General features: G+C 41.6%; 3 protein-coding genes across 4 annotated transcripts in view; 1 reads left to right on the top strand and 2 right to left on the bottom strand.

Annotated features, from left to right (window-relative positions):
• The window catches only part of ppm1aa (protein phosphatase, Mg2+/Mn2+ dependent, 1Aa), a 12079-nt gene extending 6291 nt beyond the window's left edge, over positions 1–5788 (bottom strand). The window contains exons 1-5 of the mRNA XM_031847734.1: positions 5372–5788; positions 3550–4403; positions 3336–3453; positions 1976–2087; positions 1820–1877 (exon numbers count right to left, since the gene is read on the bottom strand). Of these exons, the coding sequence (XP_031703594.1) occupies positions 1820–1877; positions 1976–2087; positions 3336–3453; positions 3550–4386 (1125 nt within the window). The 5' untranslated portion in view covers positions 4387–4403; positions 5372–5788. The remainder of the gene's footprint in view (positions 1–1819; positions 1878–1975; positions 2088–3335; positions 3454–3549; positions 4404–5371) is intronic.
• A 1606-nt stretch (positions 5789–7394) lies between these two features.
• On the top strand, positions 7395–13086 carry dhrs7 (dehydrogenase/reductase (SDR family) member 7). The gene is made up of 7 exons (XM_031847783.1): positions 7395–7623; positions 8606–8758; positions 8872–8978; positions 9289–9528; positions 9782–9904; positions 10022–10237; positions 11168–13086. The coding sequence occupies exons 1-7, from the start codon at positions 7494–7496 to the stop codon at positions 11207–11209; spliced, it is 1011 nt and encodes a 336-aa protein (XP_031703643.1). The 5' UTR covers positions 7395–7493; the 3' UTR covers positions 11210–13086.
• Positions 11606–20906, bottom strand: pcnx4 (pecanex 4). Of its 2 annotated transcripts, XM_031847781.1 has the most exons (11): positions 20763–20906; positions 19353–20127; positions 19065–19244; positions 18116–18654; positions 17895–17995; positions 17538–17660; positions 16569–16929; positions 14274–14377; positions 13089–14194; positions 12792–12978; positions 11606–12618 (listed from the first exon to the last, which is right to left on the bottom strand). In XM_031847781.1, the coding sequence occupies exons 2-11, from the start codon at positions 20048–20050 to the stop codon at positions 12367–12369; spliced, it is 3651 nt and encodes a 1216-aa protein (XP_031703641.1). In that variant the 5' UTR covers positions 20051–20127; positions 20763–20906; the 3' UTR covers positions 11606–12366. The 2 variants fall into 2 exon arrangements, with proteins under 2 accessions (XP_031703641.1, XP_031703642.1); XM_031847782.1 differs by lacking the exon at positions 20763–20906 and having other exon boundaries at positions 19353–20751.
• Positions 20907–23471: the final 2565 nt, after the last annotated feature.

The raw sequence follows: 23471 nt of genomic DNA, 5'->3' as shown, positions 1-23471 counted from the left end.
TGTGTGTGTGTGTGTGTGTGTGTGTGTGTGTGTGTATGTATGTATGTATGTATGTATGTATGTATGTATATATATATATATATATATAAATAATAATAATGATCTGTTAGTGTCACTTCTTTGTTGTGTACCACAACTCTATATATAAAAGGGACAACAGCTCATCGGAGTTGAAGGACATATTACTGGAAGTGTCGGTAGTGTAAATGGGATTATGTTGCCATTACCCTCACTAGAAATAATGCAAAAATACCTGCGACAGAATCCAGAAAGACAAAAGTATTGGGCTGACCTATTGACAACTACCACTGTACACAGTCATCGTGCTCATGACTACGTCTCGCATCCTTTATTATAAAAGGACTTTAGTAAGATGGCGTGCTTCTACACAATACTGACTTACTGACAAAGACCCAGTTAACAAACCACTTCAATTTTACTGACTCATGTGATGAATTACACTGACTCCATGACCTTTTCTGGATTGTGTGCCGCTACACGAGTATATAATGGGCTATTAGGATTCCTTGTCACAAATGTACCTCTGTGTTTATAAGGGTTCACGTCTCACATACTCTGCATAACATCACCTGTTCATGTGAAGGTCTTCATCTGAAGAATTAACAGCAAGAATGAGCTGGATGGATACATCCAACCCGAGCCACCAGGCACGACTCAATCAGAGCAACAGGTGGGAGGGATGATAAGACGTCACTTGAGGATTCACATTATTGTTTTAACAAAGGGCCACATGACATAATGTCTGCGGACATAATGTTTGACGTGCCATCGAGCTTCTATACCGACAATGAATCCTAGAGAAACTGAAAGTGCAAATGCTGCCAAAGGTGGTTCAAATGACTCACTCAAGAGGTTGAATATAGTTACAAATACTGAATATGATTTCTATGAGTCACTTTGAATATGTTTGCAAATATTTCCATGAACCTTACTTTCTCCATGGAACGCTTTGTGTCAGTTGAGCCCATTATGTATTCAGGCGGCATCACATAATACAGAGGAAGCCAAGGGGGCCCGACGGCTTTCTGAAGGAACCCTTATTTTCAAAAAAGAACTCAATGTGTGAAAGTAATTTCAAGAATCCATCTTTATATAAACGTAAAACACTGAAACAAAGTGCCAATTTTCACTGTCAAGGACAAGATGACGTGCACAACTCAAATGCAGCTGACCCAGGGAGCTTTTCTGATGAAAGCTCATTATATCTGAGTGGACGAGGGCAACGGCTTTGTGGTCCGTTTGTATACAAAGGAATGATGAGCACTGTTTCGTTTTTAAACCAGTATGTGAGAGAGTGCAGGTTTTTATTCCAGCCACACAAATACCAGATAATTTCACTTATTAGCTCTCGCCTCTTTGATTTAAAGAGCATAATTATAGAAATCAGCTCCTGTTGTATGAAACTTAACCTTTTTGGCATTGGACCCGCAATGCAATTGTGTAACTTGAAGGGAAAGAATCAGACACTTTTCTGATGGTGTCAGCCATACAGAAAAGTGTAGTATTAGAACAATATAATGGTGCTTTTATCAACTTTCTGTTTTTCAGATTCACTTAAACTAGACGGAAGGCAAAGAGACATCGTAGAGTCACTACGTCATCGCTGAGCCAGTCAGAAACGTCATTTTTTTCTGACTGCATTTTGAGTAAATTAGCCTATTTCCTAGTTCATCTTGTTGAATACTAATGACATGCATAATATTGTTTTAAATCTGCTGGTCACACGTCAAAAAGCATGCATGTACCAATCCACGCACACGCACGGGGAGTTAAAAAGACAAGTGGTTGGCATACTTACTGTGTCATCACTTCGGTAGGGGTTGAGTTTGTTGTACACTGCTTCAATAACACTTCGTCTAAGGGGAAGAAAAAGTAAAAATATAAATTATAATAAATAATATCTAATATTAAACAGACACTGTCCGAAACAAAAACTTGCACAAAGCTCACTCACTTGCTTGCCAGCTCTCCTCCGGGAGGGAGGTTAGGGATGCTCTCAGATGCTAACGTTCGCATAACATGGACCAAATCCGGGACACCTTCATCCCCCTGCTTTTTAATAATCTCTGTTGGAAAACAAAATGATATTTGGATCAAGAAAATACAAAAGTGTTTCTTAAAAAAAAAAAGAAAAAAAAAAAAAAGATGGATATGTGCAATTATTATTATTCTCTGGATACACAACATCTGTAGTACATAGAGTACATGTATGTCAATCCTGGAAGAGCGACACCACCTCTGTTGCTCTTACTGAGGTTTTTCCCCACTGACAGGTTTTTTTTGGGCAGTTCTTCCCTCATCTGAATCTAGGGTCTGTAGAGGCTCCCTCACCTTGTGATAGAAATGCTCCGTAATGTAAAACTTAAAGGGAGTGGTAACAGTTTTTAGACCTATGGCCAACTGCTGTCCCCAGAGAAGACAATAATTAACCAGAAATGTTTTATAGACCACCTCTTTTCCTGGTTGTCAAGTCTACATTGAACAACACATGTTAAAATTAATCCCCAGATGAAATGGCCTCCCATTTGAAAATACATCTCATTCTTTCAAAAACACTTGGCATTAACATGTAATTGACTCTGCTTGATATTGTAAATGGCCGACTTAAGATCTGTGCTCAAAAAGTTAAATGTAATTGATTGTAGTGTATTGTAAACTGTAGACTCTCAGGCTTACTTGATGACAAATAAATGATACATTTCATTTAACAAAATGAGTGTCGGGGGTTCCTAGCTTCTTCTCAGCCGACACTTCCAGTGAATGTCAGGTAATGTATTCCTTAATAAAACAACCGGCCGAGAACTAAAAGCTATGCCAGTGGCCCTCTAACTGTAGAGACTGAATGTGAAGTCTTTAAGTTAGTGTTTTAAACTTCCAGCACGTCTATAATCTAAAGAACACTGTACACTTGTCTGTGTATTAAGGATAAACCTGAGATATTAAAAGTGCATTGGACATTTAAGAACCCCAAGTGGTTATGTATAATCAAGCAGATTACATTTATTATACTCAGTCTAGTGTTTGCTCCCTGAACTTAAGGGAATCAAAAGAAAACAACTGCTTTCAGACCAGACAGGCTTTTGGGTGTTTCCATGGTTCTAGACACAGCTGTGACAGATAACACATAACATCTTCCCATCATCCTAAATGTTAATAAGGCTAACATTTTAAAACATGATGTAAAAAAGACAAACAAAGAAAACTTGGAATTTACCCTGAATAAGGAAAAACACCAAAAGTAAAATGGATGTGATGTCAATATCCCAGGTTCTATTGTGGTCCACTAAACCCAAAATATGATTTTTCTCTCCTACCTTCTACTCTGCCCTCCAGATATTTATCCAGCTCCGCCTCCCGTTTCACTGCTTCTGGAGATACCTTTGGTGCCCCAGGAAAGCAGATTAACACAACACTCATATTGTCTCGGCTTCCCTGTGAAAAAATAAAGAACAAACACAGAGGTCATATAAATAAACCATAACAGACAAGTGTGGAACAAAATAGGTAGGTTTTGTGGACATGCCATACCTTGTACAAGCAGGTGTCAACAATTTCATTGCTGACTCTTTCAAGATCATCTGTCACCTCTAGCCTTGACCTGACAAAGTCACACAGTTCCTCATTGGCCATGACATCCCAGATGCCATCACAGGCTAGTATAATGAACTCATCTTCGCCCTCGCATCTCTCTATTGCATACACTTCGGGCTCCGGGGACACAAGCTGCTCTGTCGGACCTTTTCCATGCACACACTTGTAGTCGAAGTCTCCCAAGGCCCGAGACACAGCTAGAGACCCATTAACTCGCTGGATCATGACTGAGCCACCGGCATTCTGGATCCTTTCCTTCTCCAAAGGGTTGCTGGGTTTGTGATCCTGCGTGAAGAAGTGCACAGCTCCGCCCCGGCTGAGGATTCCCCGCGAGTCGCCACAGTTGATAAAGTAGGTATGGCTTGGAGCAATCATCACTCCCACTGCAGTGGAACCACTGCGGTCCACACCATGCTTTTTCTCGGAGATGGTTCGCATGTGTTCATCAATCTGCAGAAATCCCGTGCGGATCCCATTCTTCACGCTATCTACGGAGGGGTTCTCCTGCAAAGCACTCTGGAAGTCTGAGTTGCTGGTGATGTGCTCCAGCAGGTGCTCACAGCAGTACTTGGCCACCTGAGAGCCAGCATGCCCATCATAAACAGCAAAGAATGACCAGGGGTCGAGACCATGAGGCAGACCAATAACTGCTGTGTGTGCATCTTCCATCTCTACTCGCCAACCCTGCATGCTACTCAGCCCATACTTCAGGTCGTTGCCCTCACCACGGGAATTGTATTTTTCCATCTTTGGTTTGTCCAGAAATGCACCCATTGTGTCTCTCTTAACACCTGTAGCACAAGTGAAAAGAAAAGCATCTATTTACAAGATATGACAGAAATGTAGTGTTTACTAATGCAGCCAATAATTTAAGGACTTTGTGGCAATATTCAGTTTCTGATCAAGTACAATGGTATATTTTTATAGTAAATAAACAAAAAAATACATACTGGATATCTAGTGCTAAACGGAAAACACAATGTTTTTTTATCAATGGGATTAAAACAAATAGTACATATTCCATTCATATGTGGCACAAGATTAGCATATTGGAGCTGGGTTTAGGTCCTTTGCCCTTATCTAAAAATAGTAAAACCGTGTAAACATTTTGGCTACTTATTAGGAGCCCTGCTGATGTGTATCAGATTGAAACGCCCTTCAACCCCTGCCTGATCAAGCGTAACATTGAATGTAGTTAGTGTAACGCAATGCAAGTTATTTAAATTGTACTTTGAATAACATTACAACGCTAGGCACCATCTATCTGACCTTCGCAATGCCTAACACTTCACCATACTACCTAATCAGGTTAATATTAGTTAAAGCTATCGTTACATGCCTGCAGAGCGAACTCCAGCTAACCGACGGACCAGTTACTCGATAACCACCACAAAACAATGACTGGAGATCTGGCAAATCAAACATTAACGCTAACGTTGTGATACGCCTATTTATAGCATGGACCTGCTCAGCAAGATAGCCTTTGCTATTAGGTTAGATCAGCGGGAAATGTTAGCTCTGTACCATGTCCAAACATACAACACAGATAAACAAACAACATTGCCTAGTTGTGGGCCTTGACCCTTGTCCCAGACAGCTAACTTTGACAGGCCTCCCTCTGCCATGGTTTGCTAACATTGTCTGAAGGCAAGGAAAGCCTTCGGCCTTGCTAACGTATCATCGCTAGCATTCAATGCTAAAATAGCTAGGGTAGCTAAACTACACTTGCTGGTTTAAAAGTAAACACTTTATGACTTACCAAATATCCGAAATACCAGTTGACAGCAACGGAAACTGCGAAGGTTACAAGGACCGAACAGCCTCAGTTCACACCAGAGAGGGTACACCGACGAAACTAGGGGGTCTGCGACGGTTTAGCTAGGCTAGCTAGCAATGAGCAGTCGTCACTCGAGACTCATATAAATTGTGGAAGTGCGGAGGTCCCTCTTTGCGTGCGCCCGTGATGCATTACATTATCTCAGCTGGCGATCTTAAGTATATTTTCACAGATTTTCTTGGAAATTTATGGGCCGGAGATTTGTGTGGTCAAGCCAGGGGGAAGCTGAAACGTCCGTCCCAGCCTCTCCACTAGACAGCTTGACAGCTTGCTAGCTAACGTTAGCTTCTGAGGAGCACGGAGCGAGCCCCCAGGAACAGCGCTGCGCTGTGATGCGATTTTGGCCTAGTGGCTGCTCTGGGTAATTACAACTTCCGGGATCATCACGTGATGCACACTGGGCCATTTTTCCCATACACAAGCATTGGAAAAGGACCAGCTGTAAAATGGCGAATACATTTTCCTACATTTTTATGAACGTCACAATCCCCCCGAAAATGACTCTTACATTTTTAGAATTTTATCTATAGAGTCCAATAAAGTCTGGAAGAGCTACATGATTAAATTATTTAATCCCATTCGTGTATACGGGGAACCAACAAGAAGTCAGCCGACCATGGAAAGATGGTTTTATTATACACCATGGACTTAACTCGCACAGTGAGCAATTTAGAATAAATGGGGCGCAATCGTTGACTGTGGTCTGCAGTTATCAATGCATCTATGGCACAGTTCTTAAGAGAAAGGACCCGGATGTTGCAGGTTGCGTACTCGAAAAAATGACATCATCCCTGTAGAGTTGTGGCTGCTCAGGCTGGGACACAGGAGGCATGTAGCCAATGAAAAATAAGCTCCCAAATCTCTGATATTTAGCTTGAATTTGGATGGTTTTAAAGGACGCATGAATTCAAACGTATATTTGTCACATACATGTAATATGTGTATGACAGTATTGAGCAGTTGTATATGTTTTGTAATCTGGAAAAAGAAGGGTCCCCATAATAAGGTATTGTCTAGGAACCAATATTGATAAGCTGCCCTTGCTATTCAGGATTTTTTTTTGGGGCCACTGGTGGTCAAATTTAAGTAAATGAAATCCACATACACAGTCTTTAAATTAACCACTGTGCATAAGTTTTTAATTTTAGAATGTAAACTTTTTCTAGGTCACTAAATCCCCAGATTCCCAGTTAAAGTACAGAGGACATGTCCTTAGTGTGGTAGCTTCTAAAAACCAATGTCATGAATGAATGTTCTGAATTTGAAAAGGATTCTGTAAACCTATGCTGCATAAGCCAAATGCCTGCACCAATAGAGAAAAAAATAATGGCCTGTTTCAACAAATGCACAATACAGGCGTCTATATATACTTGATAATAGGAAACACTCTTGTCAACTGATATTGAATATGAGACAACCGGTACTTTATATATTTACTGTTTAATGTCCAGGTATTGGCCTTATACTTTCAAAATTCTGCTGTAGAACAATCTGTTACTCTCTCAATAGAGTGTCACGATCACTCTATTTAGCTTTTCCTGTTCATTCTCTGTTGACCAGTATTGCAATATAAGAGGACATGGACATTTTTTTTCCATACCTTTTTTGGTTACATGACGCCTTCTGTATTGCACTGCTGCACATTTTAACATATTTAATTATTTTTTATCTCTGTTCTGAAAGTGAATTGTGTTTTGTAACGGCAATCGCTTTTGGAGAACCAACCAACAAGTTTCTGTGTAACACTGGTTGAAGTTTATTATTGCAAAAAAGCTGACATTCACCTCAGTGAAAATAAAGGTGGCTTCTGGAACTCTAAGAGAGCAGGAAGAATGAAGAGTTAGAGGAAAAAAATATGGGGCTTCCTTCACACGATTCATTTCAGCCCAAAATTAACAAGCGCACATCTTTTATTCTGAAAATATTCAAAGGGAAGTGACGTCTGTATCCGTTTGCTGCAGTTTTGTTGTGACAGATTAAATTAAGTAGCCATACTGTTTAGGGTTAAACCACAAGTCTAACGTAATTCATTCATTTTCAACAAATGGACTGCTGCATTGCATCTGCACTGTGGTGTTTTATACCACTTTATTTACTTATTCACTTCCTGTGTTTTATTTTCGCGGATGCAGACTTCACTCTGCTTTGGGCAGGTCTGTTCGGACACCGGCCAGGTGAGTTAATGACACCTGACTTCACGTTTCTTATTGAGTCCCGTTTCTTATTCACAAACAAGGAAATGCATCCGTCTGATGATACGATGGGGACAGTCAGTGTCTATGTTTTATTCCCCGATAAACTCGAAGTCAATGAGGTTTAGTCGCACGAAATAAACGGTTAAACAATAACCAGCTAACGTTTCATCCATGATGCTCATCTGAGCTGTTCACAGGTCAAACTGCACACGTTATATGGAGTGAATCTGGGGATGATTTACACACGTTTTGCTATCAAGGGCCAGTGGTGGAATAGGTATTCAGATATTTGACTAGGAGTAGCAGTAAGTAATTCAAAGGCATTACAATATTTAATGACAAAAAAGTAAATTTCACTTTCCACCATTGTAAAGGACAAAACACAGGCACAAAAAAACTTATATACATTTTTGTTTTATGGAGCCCCATGACTGTTTTTTGTTAAATTATATGACCTTTGCTTCCAGGGAGTTATTATAGCAAAAATATTTTTTTTGTTGAAGGGAAAAACAGGGCTATCCTTGATTAAAAACAAATCGTAGTCGACTCACACGATTTTGTAGACTAAACAAATAGTTGATAGTTTCTCCACAAAGAATCACACAAAAGCATCACGTTAAAGCTTGTGTTAACCAGAGAAGTTTCTTCAAAATAAGTCAATCGGCATGAAAAAAAGCTAAATAAAATGACTCATAAACTAAAGAAATCGTGGGGGACTGAGATCAAAACGACGATTAATCCACTAAGAGGAGGCCCGGCTAGTAAAAAATATATATTTTAAATTTTTTGAAAATTGTTGTGAAGGTCCCTGGGGGAGACCAGAACCAGTTGTGGTGTAATTCACATTTTAAAAAAAATAAAAAATTTAAAAAAAAAAAGGAAAATGCGAGGGTCATGTTGACAAGGAGTAGTCTCAGCATAAGCCATGCAATGTTGACAGTTGTATTTTTTTGTTAACCAGAGAATAAACTGAAAGGGCTGGTGGTTTGGGTCACTGGAGGCTCCAGTGGTATTGGAGAGGAGCTGGCCTACCAGCTAGCAAAGTGTGGATCACGTCTCATCCTGTCTGCTCGACGTGAGGATGAGCTAAAGAGGGTCAAACGTTGCTGTTTAGGTGAGACAATAAAAAACAACTGTATAGTTTAGAGAAAAGAAAGCCTATTTCAAATTAATTTAGTCTTGCTCAGTTGTTACCAGATGAATAATTTCTGTAATTCTTTCCTCAAGAGTGCTCCGACCTTCAGGATGAAGATATTCGTGTTCTTCCACTTGATTTGTTGGAGAGGACATCGCATGAGGAAAAAGCAAAAGCCGCAATTCAGTACTTTGGACATGTAGGGCCGCTACAATTCCTTTTTTATAATACAATGTGGTTTCATCATTAGGTTAATTGCAATAAGAACATGTCACAAACTGTTATTCCCAGGTGGGAATGCAGAAGACCTTTAAAATGTGTAATAAAATATATATATATGTATATATTTTTTATTTAATCACAATATTTACGCTGTATTTAATCCATAAACTTGTCACTTTACTGTTCTCTTTTCACTGTGTACAGCTTAACATTGTACGTTAAAATGTATTCAAATTCAAATAATGCTGTCTTCCTATTCTCTGGTTGTGTCCAATTTTCCTTCCCAGATTGATGTCCTAATTAACAATGGGGGCCGAAGCCAGCGCTCTCTGTGCTTGGAGACCAGCATTGATGTGTATCAGGCCTTGATGGAGCTCAACTTCCTGGGTACGGTCTCCATCACCAAGCAGGTGCTGCCTCACATGACGCAGCGAGCCACAGGAAGCATTGTGACTGTCAGCAGCGTAGTCGGCCTCGCCGGGGCACCACTGGCAACAGGATACTCTGCCAGCAAACACGCTCTTCAGGTGAAGGGACCACAGCTACAATAGTCGCATAAGACTGCGTTTGTTTTCTCTGATTTCATTACTCCGGTGTCCTCAGACAGTTTTTACCAACACGTTGATTACTTAATTTATTTTTTCAGGAATGTTGATTTTTATCACGGAGGAGCAGGTGTTTATTTATTACTTCTATCTGTGAAATAAATACTTCTACATGTGAATAGCTGTTCGGTCCTGTGTACGTCCTGTTTGCTGATTGTTTCTTTTTTGTCTACAGGGTTTCTTTAATTCTCTTAGGACCGAGCTGACTGACTTTCCAAACATACTCATCAGCACGGTGTGTCCTGGGCCTGTGCAATCACAGATTGTCCAAAATGCCTTCACGGAGGAAGTGCACAAGGTATTTGTTATAGAGCTGTTGATTTTGAACATAACAATCCTGTATTTTACCTGTATGTGACATGACACTAGCTATTTCAGTAGTTTTCAGTCACCTGTTTTCCTTCCTTTACCGAAGCCCATGGCTGCAGCGGGTAACCAGGGGCACAAGATGCCAACGAGTCGCTGTGTGCGCTTAATGCTGGTGGGAATTGCCAACGGTGTCAAGGAAATGTGGATTGCACAGCAGCCCTTCCTCCTGTTCTACTACACCTGGCAGTATGCTCCCACATTTGCCTGGTTCACCACAAACATGTTGGGCAGAAAAAGGGTGCAGAATTTCAAAGCTGGTCTGGTAGGTGTATAATCTAATTTTAGGAAATCTATGTGTAGAAAGTCAATATGTTACATATTCAACCAACACATTGGCTAGAAATATCACAATGTCTGCGTCTGTCTAGTAAATATGTAACTGGAGCTAGCCACAGATTACTTTCGCTTAGGTAAAGACTGGAGCTAACGAGGCTCTGTCCAAAGGTAATAAGATAGGCCTACGAACACCTGTAAAGTTTTACTAAACAAGTATTTTGTCCAATCTGCTCAAAATTTGAAAACATCCCCTGTACTACTGAAAAACTAATTTCCCATATTTAAAGATCTATGTAAAGCTGACCGATAGATAGGCTCACTTTAGTCCGAATGCACCAGAAAGCGTTCACAAGGGATGAGACCAGTTTGTTGTTTCTGTATGTTTGACCTTGCTCCATTAGACCCAGGACCGGGGGATTTTCATTGTGTCAAAGGACTTAAAATACTTGAATAAAGCAGAACGTGGCAGACATTATGCAAAGCTGTGTCTTGACAGCTGGGGGGTGGGGGGGCTCAGCCCAACTGACCTTGCTTGAGTCTAATAAGAAGAAGACGGTGGCCAGGGTATGACAGTGGGAATGACTACTTCCCCGTGGTTCTGACTGACCAGTGTGCCTGTTGGAATCTGCTGGACAGTGACAGCTGAGGGCCATGAAGAAAGGTCATGTCCAACTGGCCAGACATTGGAGCGTCACATGCTTATACTTCAGTAAAAATGGACACAGTATTCCTAAACACTGGGGTTAGGGAATGTCAGTCGTGCACGAGACTAGGGTTGCAAAGGGAAGTTAAGTTGAGGAATTTTGGAAATGTTGCACAATTTCAATATAAAAATCCTACCTTTGCAAACAACTAAAAATGTAGATCAAATGTACAGTAGTCAAACAGTGCTAATTGCCAGCCCTTTCTTTTGCAGGATGCAGACACTGCATACTTCACTAAGTCCAAGACCTCCTGAAAGTCACATCCTCAAGAGGAAATGCATGAATTCCTGATGTTCAACCTGGAAAGTGATATGGGTCTTTCTGCAAAATGTGGGTGTCTTTGCCTTCATCTCGAAGAAAAACAGTGAAAGACACGACTGCTTTGAAAGCGCAGAGCTTGACAGGGTCTAATACAAATGGGTACATTTTTATTTCAAATGTTGTAAATCCTATATTTTACTGTTTTCTTTGTAACAAGCATCTACAGGTTATGCGAACTTCTCTTTAAAAGCCTACATTAAATGTTATATGGGAGTTGTATATTGGATGTAACAAAGCCCTAGCACTAACCTTTTGAATGCCTAATAAAATTGAGTTGGGAGCAATTTTCTGCCCTGGCAAGTTTGTTTAGTGAAACATAACAAAACAGCTTCTGCCAAGCTATTTTATTATAAGTATACACAGTTAAACATACAAAAATCAACAATATGTACATAAGAATATGGACAAATTCATTCTAAATTGTAAACAAGTGAATTGTAAACAAAACAATAGCACTAAACTACTTACACATACAGCAAGACTTACTCAAGGCACATCCTTGATATCTTAACAAAACATTAAAACTCTTGTCCCGTTTTTTGTGGACATAAAGGGGTCACCAAAAAAATTGCGAAATGTAAAAATTACGATAAAACTGGAGGTACGCAGCAGGTGTCGTCTAGATGGGAGGAGGGCAAATTTATCCACTTCTTTTTAAGCACAAACATTAACAAACAAACCCAAAAACGTGTGCTTTGGTGGAAACCCATCAGGGATTATTTTTTCTTTAATGTGCTGATCTAGGAGGTAGTCCACATTGTCAGTTAAAATCTGATATTTTGCAACTTGTACAAGAGTGCAGTTGTGATGCAACTGCTTCTTCCTCTGTAGTGCAGGAAATGAAGCACTAAAGAAGTCAAATGAATGTGAAAGCTAAGTAGGTTCCCAACGGACATCAGTTTTCTGAACTCAAGTGGTTTAAAAAGCAAATTGATTGAACGTTTCTCTTGACTTCGCTATAGCTTCCACATGGATATTATGATAACCATTGACTTTGGAAATGGACATTTTGCTGCGGTAGTACCGACTGAAAAACATCCTCCTACCTCTCCAGAGTATGTTCAGCAGAAAGGGCAGATGATGCCACAGGTCAGAGGCAGGGGAAGTGGAGGGGGGCTGAGGAGTAAATTGGGTATCCTAGAGGGGGATCAGCTGCCTGAACAGTTAGGTTCCTTAGCATGAAGGGGTGAGCCTGGATGCTGTAACGCTCCTCGTCATCATTGGTAGCATACAGGAGCTCCCAGGAAAGGTTTGCCCACTGGCCTCGTACTCCCTCTCCATTCAGACGACCCACTTGCACCAGCTGCTCCTGCAGGGACAGGACTCGCCCTGTGTAGGTACCCTGTGGACAAGGACAGTCAATGATGCAAATGAAATACACACATTTCACCGAGATTTCCTCTAAATTGCTATTTTAAATACCCTCCATTTTTTATTCCAATTACTGAATAAGAAAAAGCTGTAGTTAAGGTATCAACAGTGTGGCTTAGACAGGATGTAAACAAGTGTGATTACCATAGCGAGGTCATGTCCTAGAGAGAACAGGAAGGGTTTCTCCTGAAGGACACTGTCGTGCCAGCCTTTCTCTGTCACCAGGCCAATGTACCAATCCCTTTCATATTCCTCCAAGGTGCTGAACAACTCCTCAGGGGACTCCATGGGCCCTAGACTTGCTTGATCAAACAGCAGCTTGAAACTGAACCTGATGGCGAACATAGAGGCAGAATTCAATAAAATATTTTTTTCCCCCCGGACGTAAAAATAATTCTGAACCTGTTGCCAAAACCTAGAAACTCTAACTGCCAATTTTACCTGAAAGCCCGAAGTGCAAGTTGGTAAAGTTCTTTACTTGAGGAGAGCCAGTCGAGTCCTTCCGTCCATGGTATGTCTCCACAATAGAGTCTGTAGACGTAACTGGGACTGGTGAAGGCAGACTCTGCTCCCAGTGAGATGAGACATGAAAGTGCAACCTGTGCATGCAGCTCTTTCAAAGCGTCGTCCTCCTTCAGGGCTTTGGTCATGTCCTCGGAGGTCTCGCCCTGCACAGCATGCCCAAACCGCCCCAAGGTGAACCGAAACCAGTCCTCAGGAAACAAAGACCTGAGCTGCAGCAAGCGGGATGGCAGCAACGGTGCAGTCCTCCACGCTGTCGGGAGGTTGAACACCTCCGACTGGGGGCAGTTGAAGTTCAGCTGAGGGAGAGAGCCGGGACTCTCTCTGAAGACCTCTGAAATCCGGCCTTTATCCACTGCTGGCATCCCGATGCCCAAACCCAGAGGCTGCAGTGGCTGCAGGGCAGAGAGAGCCATGTTTTCAAAAAGGCTGTCCATCTCCACAGAGCCTGGCAGAGAGGCCCCTGTCTGCAGCGCTGCATGTCCAGGCTGCGCCTCTGCGGTCACTAATGCCACTGTCCGCCTGGCTGGTTGAGGTCCAAATAAGTCGTCCTCATCTGACCAATCACCAAAGGAAGTCAAACTGGAGCTGTCCTGCCTGAACCTGAGAGAAGACACATTGGATTCCACCATGACAGCCTCAGCTGGCGGGTTACAGGTGGTCTGAGCCAACTGGGAAGACTGGGACTTCCTGCCTCCAACCCCTGGCCCTTCTTCATTGCTCCATAGAAATCCTTTATGCTTCTGCACACAGCATCGGAGGAGCAACCAGACCAGTGCTTTCAGAAAGTCATCCTGAAGTTTCCTCAAGTTGTCATGAGAGTCGATGATGCCAGAGAGCACATTTCGGGCATCAGAGTAGACTCGCACTGCAAGGGCAGCACATGGGGTGAGGGCATTTCCCCAGTGCAGGTTAAAGCCCTGGGTGAAACCAAGCCGCTCGGGGCGCTCAAAAGCAGCCTCGAACACCTCATCCACCCTCCGTGCTTCCACTGTGTGGCAAGATGTCTCCTGCAGCTCCAGACCCTGTAACAAACGACATTGTACTATCATGTTGTAAATGACTGCAGTGATTCATAAAAGACAAAACTGAAGGATTCAGTACCTTAATGTTGACTGTACAGTAGCCATAGCCTCTCTCCAAGATCATTATCCAAACCATGCGGTCCTGAAAGCGCCCAAGAAAATGAGAGCCTGGGGCTAAAGAACCTACAGATGGGGGAGAAAATCATCAGCCATCCATGCATCCAACATGTAAAGAGATCATGTAACACACACACACACACACACACACACAAGAGTAATGGTGCACATTCCTTTCATTTTGCATCAGCTGTGCATCCCTCTGTTGACTCTATGGATGACATAGCTACTGGATGAGCTGCAGGGAGACATGTACCATCAGTTGTACAGGAAGTTGTTCATGATACTGTTTTAACTGCGTGACTGCACAGAGATCTAAATATTACATCTTTTCTTAGCCTTAGTTTTCCATTAGTCTCTAAAAGTTCCCTACTTTTATAGAAACGCTGGCAAAAGACAGACATTTATTTCGACGAAGATGAACAGAAATGGCAAGGTGATGGAGGCTTTTGTTTGAAGAGGACTAGCACTCGCTCAAGAATAATGTCAGGTCCCATGACGACATCTCAGAATAGTCCCAGTCGTACCTCATGATGGAAAGTGACAACCTGGGCAGACTCCTTCCCGCTCACTGCTCCACGGCCCCCAGTGTGAGCGAAGCAAGAGAACACTACAAACTGCCATCGCTAGACTGTGAGCATCCACCTAACAAGCGCTTATTCTGAATTATACATCACAGCTACAGCACCCCAAGCTCACAAAAAAAAAAAAACAAGATTGAGTGACGACATCACCTCAGCAGCTTTATTCTGTTTTGAAAAATCCATAAATGATGATTCTCTACTTGCACCGTTTCTCCTGATCGAGCACAGAACAAACTCCTAGCAGCAGCTCTGTTTGTCGTACGAGCATTATGCGGTTAATGGTGTGGAACGATTTGAATGTAATGAATACAGATCGGAGCTATTTTTTTTTTCCGGGTCACTTCACAGGAAGCTCAACCGGATCATGCAAGTTTGCATTACTGCGAGCAATTCCAAAGAGCTGCTCCCAACAACATTCCTCTTACTATTAAACCATACGAGGTGATGGTTCAACGCTCTGTGATCTGCATACTGTCCCTACTTCACCCACAGAAAGGTTTAGCCACTGCAATTATAGTTCAAGTTAGGGGGGGGTGTCGTAATATAACGGCAGTTATATTTAAAAATTAAATATTGATATCATGTTAATAATACACATATGATAAAATAATTAATAATCCACCGCCTCTTAAATTAGCTTTTGTACAGTTATGGTTACAGACTCACCTCCCGACACTCGTATATTGAGTGTAATTCATTTGTCAAAAAAGAGACAAACAATGTTAAAGATTGATTGATAGATTTTTTTTTTCTTCTAATTTTCGAAAAATAATTTAGGCCACGATAACCGTGCATTGATAATCTGATATTGTGACAGTTCCAGTACAAGTCAAAACACACTGTAGTAAAACTAATATTAACTTTAGAATATTGTAAAATACAAAGTATTAAAACTTTAATCTAATAAAAATGAATCCAACTGACAAGTTAACAAATTAAGAAAATATCAATTACAAATATTTTTATAATACAAATAAAATGTGTTATGTATTATTATTACCCCAAACATTTGAGAACTATTAACTGATGGGTAAAATATATATTTTTAATAATAAAAACAATGATTTGCAGCCATTATTATTGTATGAAGATCGAGTTCGTGAATTTAAAGTGTTTGTGCTCATGAAATGTGGTTCCAGTGACGTGAATTATTATTTCATTATTATCCATTCAAAACACCAGACCAGAGGCAGGTATGATTAAAGAAAACAAAAACGGTTTGGACTCAGGAAAAATGATCAAGCTCAACTATTTACACGGCAAAGAACACAGAAACGGTAAATGTAGAAAAAAAAAAAGAAAGATAATATTCAACAAAGTTACAATACAACTGTGCAAAAATTATAGAAAAATTTGTATTTCCCATTTCAATGAGGCAGATCAGACAAATACTTCAGCTGCTCTAGTCGGATGAAACCTAGAAAGTATTGCACAAACATTGACCGAACCGTCGATGGAGATTTTGGTTTAAATTCCCTGACATGTGATTCCATTGTAATATACTTGAATGCTCTCAATGAACATTATAATAGAATATTGCAAATATAGATTTGCAGACCATAAATTCTAATATAGTGAACAATATTAACTCGTAACATTTGAGAAATATCTTCTTTTTTTTTTGTTGAAAAGAAGACACTATAGCACGAAGATATAAAGGACGGACAACTAACCCAGTGACCCTCTTGCGAAGGCCGTCCTCAGAGCAGAGGCCAGACTTCCGCTCATCTGCTGGTAGAAGATTGAGTCCAGGCAGGGACAGGCGGTACCTACGGGGCCCGGCCAACTGCGCTGAGGCCTGGGGAACCCCACCAGGAAGATGGGCAGGGTGAAGAGGGGCAGCAGAGGGGCGGAGAGAAGGGCAGACAGGGTCACCACCGCCAGCAACAGTGGACATAGGGAGGCATTCAGAGCCAAGAGGGTTCCTGCCGACTGACGGCGCTGCTTCTTCTCTGTCCAAGATGTCACCAACACAGTCAGGGTGAACTTTAGCTTGGTGAGGAACTGGGTCAGTCTGTCAATCAGGAGGCCCACCTGGATTAGAAACACACATAACGAGCACAGATCTACTGAACCACCATCAGGTCTCATCAGCTGATGTGTAATATACTGTAGGTTTGAGATATTTGTGTGCTTCATTTACTTTATGTTTTTTTACTATTTTAATAACTGCTGACCAAACCAAAAGTTTGGAAAAATGTCACTGCAATATTATGAATATATACACTCAGCAGCACCTTTATTGGGTATACCTGTAAAATCCAATGCAAACAAATACAATAGCTCATTCTCAAATTCTACATTTGCAAGGATAATAATGGGCCGTTTTGAATGACACTGCCAGAAAGGTATTTTAGCCATATGTTTACTATTGAGGTGGTAGTTTGCTGAGGTGTTGAACTGGACTGTGTTATTAACGTTGGTATTTCCTTCACCTTGCGAGTGTGTGTGTGTGTGTCTTCAGGGCAAAATGTGGCCTGAAGACACCCACTTTGCCAGGTGTTTATTTTTCTGTCAGATTTTGTGATCATGATAGTGTTGCAACCATGCAAGATGCAGTCACAAAACTGTACAGATGTGTATGATCCGAGCAAGGCGGTCAAAGAGGCCAAAATAAGGGACAAAATGAATGTTGACCTCACCAGAAGAAGCTGAACTCCAGTGCCTAGGTTGTCCCAGCCTGGCAGCGTGTTGTTTCCAGCTGCAAGCCCTACCAAGACCACCACTACCATCTGCAGCAGAGCATCCTCTGAATTCTGCCAAACCTGCACAGCAACAAAATGCAACCACTGTGCTGAGCATAAAAAAGAAAATTGTGCAAAAGGTACCAAGAAGACATGTTTTTGATTCTCATACTTTTCAGTGATTTGTTTTCCTGGTTACATTAACAATCAGCTTGTAGTTACTTTAAAAATAAGGTATTTACTGTAGCATATATTTTTTGCATGTTCTGTTCATATTGCTACATAGATTCTGAGCAAGCTTGAGTGTGAGCATACCACTCGAAAGGCTCGTGTGAATCCCACACTGAGGGAAACCCTGTGGAGCAGATGCAGAGATTTGTCCATAGACAGGAAAGCAATCATTGCAAATGGAGACACTGTGAAGTGAAACACACAGTAATTGCAGGTCAAAAACATATTCAGATACAAAGCACTGTTTTTATCACAACTGAGATTGGACAACATCAGACTTAAAATACACATTACAACACGCTCACCAAGATAAAGAAGGACTCTTCTGATTGCTGCAGCAATGTATAATCCTCTGTTCCTCTGCTTGAAAGTCTGCACATTGGACATGCCTTTAGGGTACAGGGGATTGAGGAACACCCCTCCAAAAACATAGGCCCCCTGGATTTCTCTGAGAGCCCAACAGCAGCCGAAGAGTACGAGGAGGAGGTAGCTGACAGGAGCCTGGGGTCCCGTGACCCAGCTCTGGGACTGAGCTGAACCGAGGAAGTAATGCAACAGCCCTGCCTCTGCCATCGCCACCAAAAACAGGCTCAAATATAGCAGCAGCTCCCTGCAGCCCAGATTCCAGCCAAAGGAACTGGGAGGAGGAGGTGGCGACCCCCCTCTTCGTAATCCACGATCCCCAAAAGCTGCCCTGGGACCTCTGCGGAGTGTGCCAACCTGGCTGAGGTCCAGGCTCAGCAGAAATCCCGTAGAGATGGAGAACAGAACCACACCCAGTGTTGACGGGATGAAGTAATTACACACAGCTACGCCAGCAGATATGCCGAACATCAACAGCAGCCTATGGGACAGCGTACACACAATAGGTCAGTGCTGATGATACACAGGTTACCGTCACTGTTGTCATTCCAATAGGACTGTTAGAATCTGATGAGAAACTAGTTCCCCACATAACACATAATGTGAATTAACAAAAACTGTGTTTGGCTCAAACTTCTACTGTAAAGGTACTGCTTTAAATCCCGATATCCAAGTGTCAGGCACACAAAATGATTGTATGACTCCATATAACCAGAGCTTTCATTAGAGCCAGAGATTCTTTATATTGATCTCATGGCAGAGGAGGGATCCACTGGTGTCATTTACAAACATGTTGTGGTTGATGTTGTTGTTTACAACTTTCAGATTTTCTACTGTAGTGTAAAGCTGCAGATGAAATCGAAGGCTGAAGCATGCTCTTTCAATACGTACCTGAGGTTGCTGGACATGGGCGAGCCTCCTAAGCCAAAAACAAGAGCCTGCTCCATGCCCCAGAGGAGCAGGGCATCAAGGGGAGGCAGTATACCTAGCGCCCACAGCAGAGGTAGGAAAAGGAACAGCACATGCAGAATCTGGCTTGCCAGTTGGAGCTCAGGGACCGGGCCTGAGAACCTAAATCAGAGCAAGGCATTGAGATGAAGTATGGCAGCAAACATTTTAAAAATGCATTCTATAAGAGGACAACTCAATTAATCAGATAACTGTGTTGCTGTTGCTCACCTATCAGCCATGTCCACAGCAATGAAAATAAAAATGTAGAGGGGCCGTGTGAGTGGGGTGATCTCATAAGTGTCCTGTGCCTGGAAAGTTGCCGTCTCTGTGGCCGTATTTACAATGAGGGAATACTCAGCTATACACAGTGTCACCCAACTCATGACAAAGACGACAAGGGATATGCCAATGCTGCCATAAAGAGCCGTCAGTCTGCCAAGGAACACGTACCATGTCCCAAAGCCACAGAGCACCCCAGCTAGCATTGTATGCAGCACCACATTCAGTCCAAAACGCTTTCCCGGGGCAATAAATTGAACCGTCTCTGGGCTGACACAGTGGGTGAATTCCACATCCTCTTCATCAACCAGGATGTTGGGGGCACCTAGTCTCTCCACGGTGCCACTCCTCTGAGCAGCATACAGTGCCAGGGCCTGGACACCCGCTGCAGCCCCGAACATAAGCATACCAGAGAGCACTGTGGCGTGGAGCTCCTGGAGCAGCTGCAGCTGGCAGAGCAGCGTACCAATACCCCCAAAAAGCCATGGTGTCAAGAACAAGACTACCTGATTGACATAGACATATGGTGGGGCACAGTAGCCCAACTTGAAGCGTGGACCCCCCAACACCGTCTGGGGGAAGCGCTTCCAGAAGAACTCCTGCTTGTACTCATTAAGAAGGGGCACATCTGGCCCCATTCTGACCATTCCCAAAGGGGTGGCAGGTCATCTCCACACCGCTGAAGTAGGGGGTCCATTCATCGTCCCATGCAAAAGGAAGCTGTCTGTAATGAAAGCACATCTTCAGTTAGCAGGCAATGGAGACATAATCTTTAAATCAAACAAACCAGAGATGCCCCAATACAATATATCATTGACATTGTCATACAAGAGGACCCTAGTCTGTGCCTCACATGTAGTAACGTTACACAAACTGAAGTTAAATAAGTAGTAAATAATACAACTTTTGACTTCGATTCTCTCAGTGAGTCAACTTATGTTGAATGTTGTCGTTAGCATCTGATATTATTATGAGTCTCCAATAAAAGTGGATGTTTTAATAGCAAACGCACACAAACGCCAGAGCAACAGCTGCTGAGTTGCCATGAAAACATCCCACATAAGCAGTAGCCATGGATGCGCTAACGTGGGCTAACCTGTTCAAGCTAGTACCCGGGACATTTAGAGTCATTTAACCAAACCAGGTAAATAGCTCACAGTAAATTAGTTTCTGCACCTCCCTGAGACTGTTCTAATATTTCTACGTTAGCTAGATATGTTGTTGTTGTTGTTGTTGTTGTTGTTTGCTAGCGATGCCAGCAAGTCTTTTCAGCTTGACAAACCGTTAGCTTGCTAGCATTAACAGGTAAATAACAGCAGGTTGGCAACCTGGGCTGACACTGGTTTGAGACAAACTCACCGTTAAGAGCAGAAAAAACAGCTGCAGCCAAGCTTTGTGTAATATTTGACGATATAGGTAGAATTATGGGGAAATAGCCGGAAATCGCCAACATTTACATTAGCAGCGAGCTAATCGCTTGAATGCCAAGCAACATCGGCACAATACACAGACAGATTGTAACCAATAGGAGTGGAGAGTAGGAGAGAGCGCGTCCCTTGATTGGTTGAAACTCTTACGCCCCGCCCATACATCACCCAACCCCGCCCCCTTCTCTGCACACATCATCATAACAAAGAGAACAATAGTTATGAAGGTTAAGGTAAGGAAAAGCCATCAGCACATTAAAATGAATCACTAATGATTATGGGTCAGTGTTGCTGATCTGCAAAATGAGGATGTGTCAGTACTAGCCCCTATTTGTATCTAAATGCGCACGCACCTGACACTGACGTCTGTATATGAGTATGTTTTGCACATTTAGTTTTTCTCTGTATTTTAAACATTAACTCATTAACAGCAGTTGCGTGTTGGGTGTTCAGTAAAACACAGAACACACACAATGCACAGAGTGGTATGCGCGCTCCGTTGCACAAAATTGCCAACCAGATCACCATCCAGATGAGTTTACCAATATACCAACAGCATTCGTAACACACTGGATTATAACATTCAGATGGGATGCTGCGATTAAAACGGGCAGCGTACCTGTGCAGTTAATCCACGAGTGATCACTTGTGCACGGTGCGCGGTGTATAAAAAACGGACAAAAACTTTGGCACAAAGCTGTCGCGGTTGCTGTTTGACAGGTGACATCAAGTCAAAGACTGTCAATATCACATAGGTATAAGACAGTTCTATCAGCCTCAATGTTATCAGGGTACATTAGACTGTGATTGTCAGTTTTTGTGTGAGTGGGAATAACTTTCAACTGTATCAATCTATATTAGAAATTGACAAAACTACAGGAATGAGTCAACTAAAAAATGCAGATACCCTCCTCAATAAATAACAAAGGATCCAACTTGCTTCCCACTGAACAATGAAAAGACCATCCCTCTTTGCAATAATAATTAAATTAAATTAAATTACGCATTAAGGGTTTGTTTATCCTCCATCTCCTAAATATATTCTTAACCTCTCTCTTGTGTCTTTAAATCCTGATTCTAATGCGCTTAGTTTACCCCAAAATCTGACATAGGATTAGAAATATTAATATTACATTCTAAATCCTTGTTATCATGTTCTTAATACAAAAAGAGCAAATCCTACAAGTATTTTTTATTATTTCAATATAATGAAAGTGTTTGTGGTCAAGTGTCTGCCTCTCCAAAATGTTTTAAATTTAGAGAGAAGGAGGGCAAAAAGGAGGATCATGAAGTGATCAACAAAAAGCCAAAATATCAACACAAAGAAAGATAATAATCTGGAGCCAAGGAGATTAAATTGTTGTTGTTATTCTTCACTGGGACTGGGATAAGGGTGAGCAGGACGTTTTGTCTCCTCATCTTGAAAAAGCAATTTCTTCTCTGTGTAGGACACAATAAACTATAACAACAGAAAAGCCTGTCGGTCACAACAACATGTATTGCACATTGTAATCCTCCCATAGCACCACTTATTTAAAATCATTACTCCATTTTTGTTATAGCTGCCTGATGAAGAATATCAACTTGAATTAAGACTTAAGAGTTGGATGCAAATGCAAACATTATGAAATAATAAAAAAGACTGATACCAAATTGGCTACAATCTGTAAAAAGCAGATCATCCGACGGTGGTCTGAAAATTGATTTGTGTTAAATTTACAAGGAAATTGGATATTTGTCGGTTGTTTGGTTACCTTGTTTTGGCCATTTTAGCCGAGCAACACGCTCTGTGTGATTGAAATAATGTGATAAATGATACACAAGTTCAATAATGTGATAAATCGCAGGCAAGTCCAAAAATGAAAACCAGTTGAGATTTAATGCTGCCATCCAAAATATCTGCACAAAATAAGAACATTTTCCTTTTCATAATAATTGTCACTCTCACTGCATTCTTTTATCTGTATTTCCTCTCTCTCCATTCACTCTTTATTCCAGGGAGCCTCACAGAAAACAAATTACAGGAAAATGACAAGCGACAACAATAACTCAATGACAGATTTCAAGAGAAGCAATATGGCAAGATTGTTTTTGAATAGAGTATGTATTTGTGAGGATGAAAAATGAACTCTGGGACATAATATGCACCTTTTGAAAACAAAATAATCTATATTTTGATTATCTGAATTTGCTTGCCATCAGCAGCCAAATGTGGAGAAAACATTTTATTTTTTGAACAGCAATTCCAAGTCAAGTGACGATGTTGATGTAATTGTAACCTCTACCGAAGCCCTTCTAACGTTAATACAAGCTGATAAATGTGTAATGCATGTGGAGTTGTTGAGTGAATGCTGTTCATCCATTATATGTACGGCGCATAATGCTTTGATAAGCATTGCACAAGATGCAGCATTATCTTCAGCATCAAACATCAATCAATGTCCTCATCCCTCTCACTTGACCCACAACATCAACCAACACTGGAACCTGGATAGCAGTGAAAACACGGTCCATTCAGCAATTATTCACAGAGTCTTGGACTAATGGTGCTCTGAATTCACAGACACAGCAAATGTAGGGAATTAGTGGACCAGAAGTAATAGCCCCATACAGAGCATGTGTTTTTCTATGTGGACATGTG

Source organism: Anarrhichthys ocellatus, unplaced genomic scaffold (assembly GCF_004355925.1).
Source record: "Anarrhichthys ocellatus isolate YVR2014 unplaced genomic scaffold, GSC_Weel_1.0 scaffold7, whole genome shotgun sequence".
Classification (NCBI taxonomy): domain Eukaryota; kingdom Metazoa; phylum Chordata; class Actinopteri; order Perciformes; family Anarhichadidae; genus Anarrhichthys; species Anarrhichthys ocellatus.
This window is presented reverse-complemented; position numbering and strand designations above follow the sequence as displayed.

Coding starts and splice junctions, on each gene's coding strand:
- dhrs7 (XM_031847783.1), top strand. CDS start 7,494: ATGGACTGCTGCATTGCATCTGCACTGTGGTGTTTTATACCACTTTAT. Junction 7,624..8,605: donor TCTGTTCGGACACCGGCCAG/GTGAGTTAATGA, acceptor TTTGTTAACCAG/AGAATAAACTGAAAGGGCTG. Junction 10,238..11,167: donor AGAATTTCAAAGCTGGTCTG/GTAGGTGTATAA, acceptor TTTCTTTTGCAG/GATGCAGACACTGCATACTT.
- pcnx4 (XM_031847781.1), bottom strand. CDS start 20,050: ATGGTCAGAATGGGGCCAGATGTGCCCCTTCTTAATGAGTACAAGCAG. Junction 17,996..18,115: donor AAGAGTCCTTCTTTATCTTG/GTGAGCGTGTTG, acceptor TTCACTTCACAG/TGTCTCCATTTGCAATGATT. Junction 12,979..13,088: donor CTTGCACTTCGGGCTTTCAG/GTAAAATTGGCA, acceptor GTTCGCCATCAG/GTTCAGTTTCAAGCTGCTGT.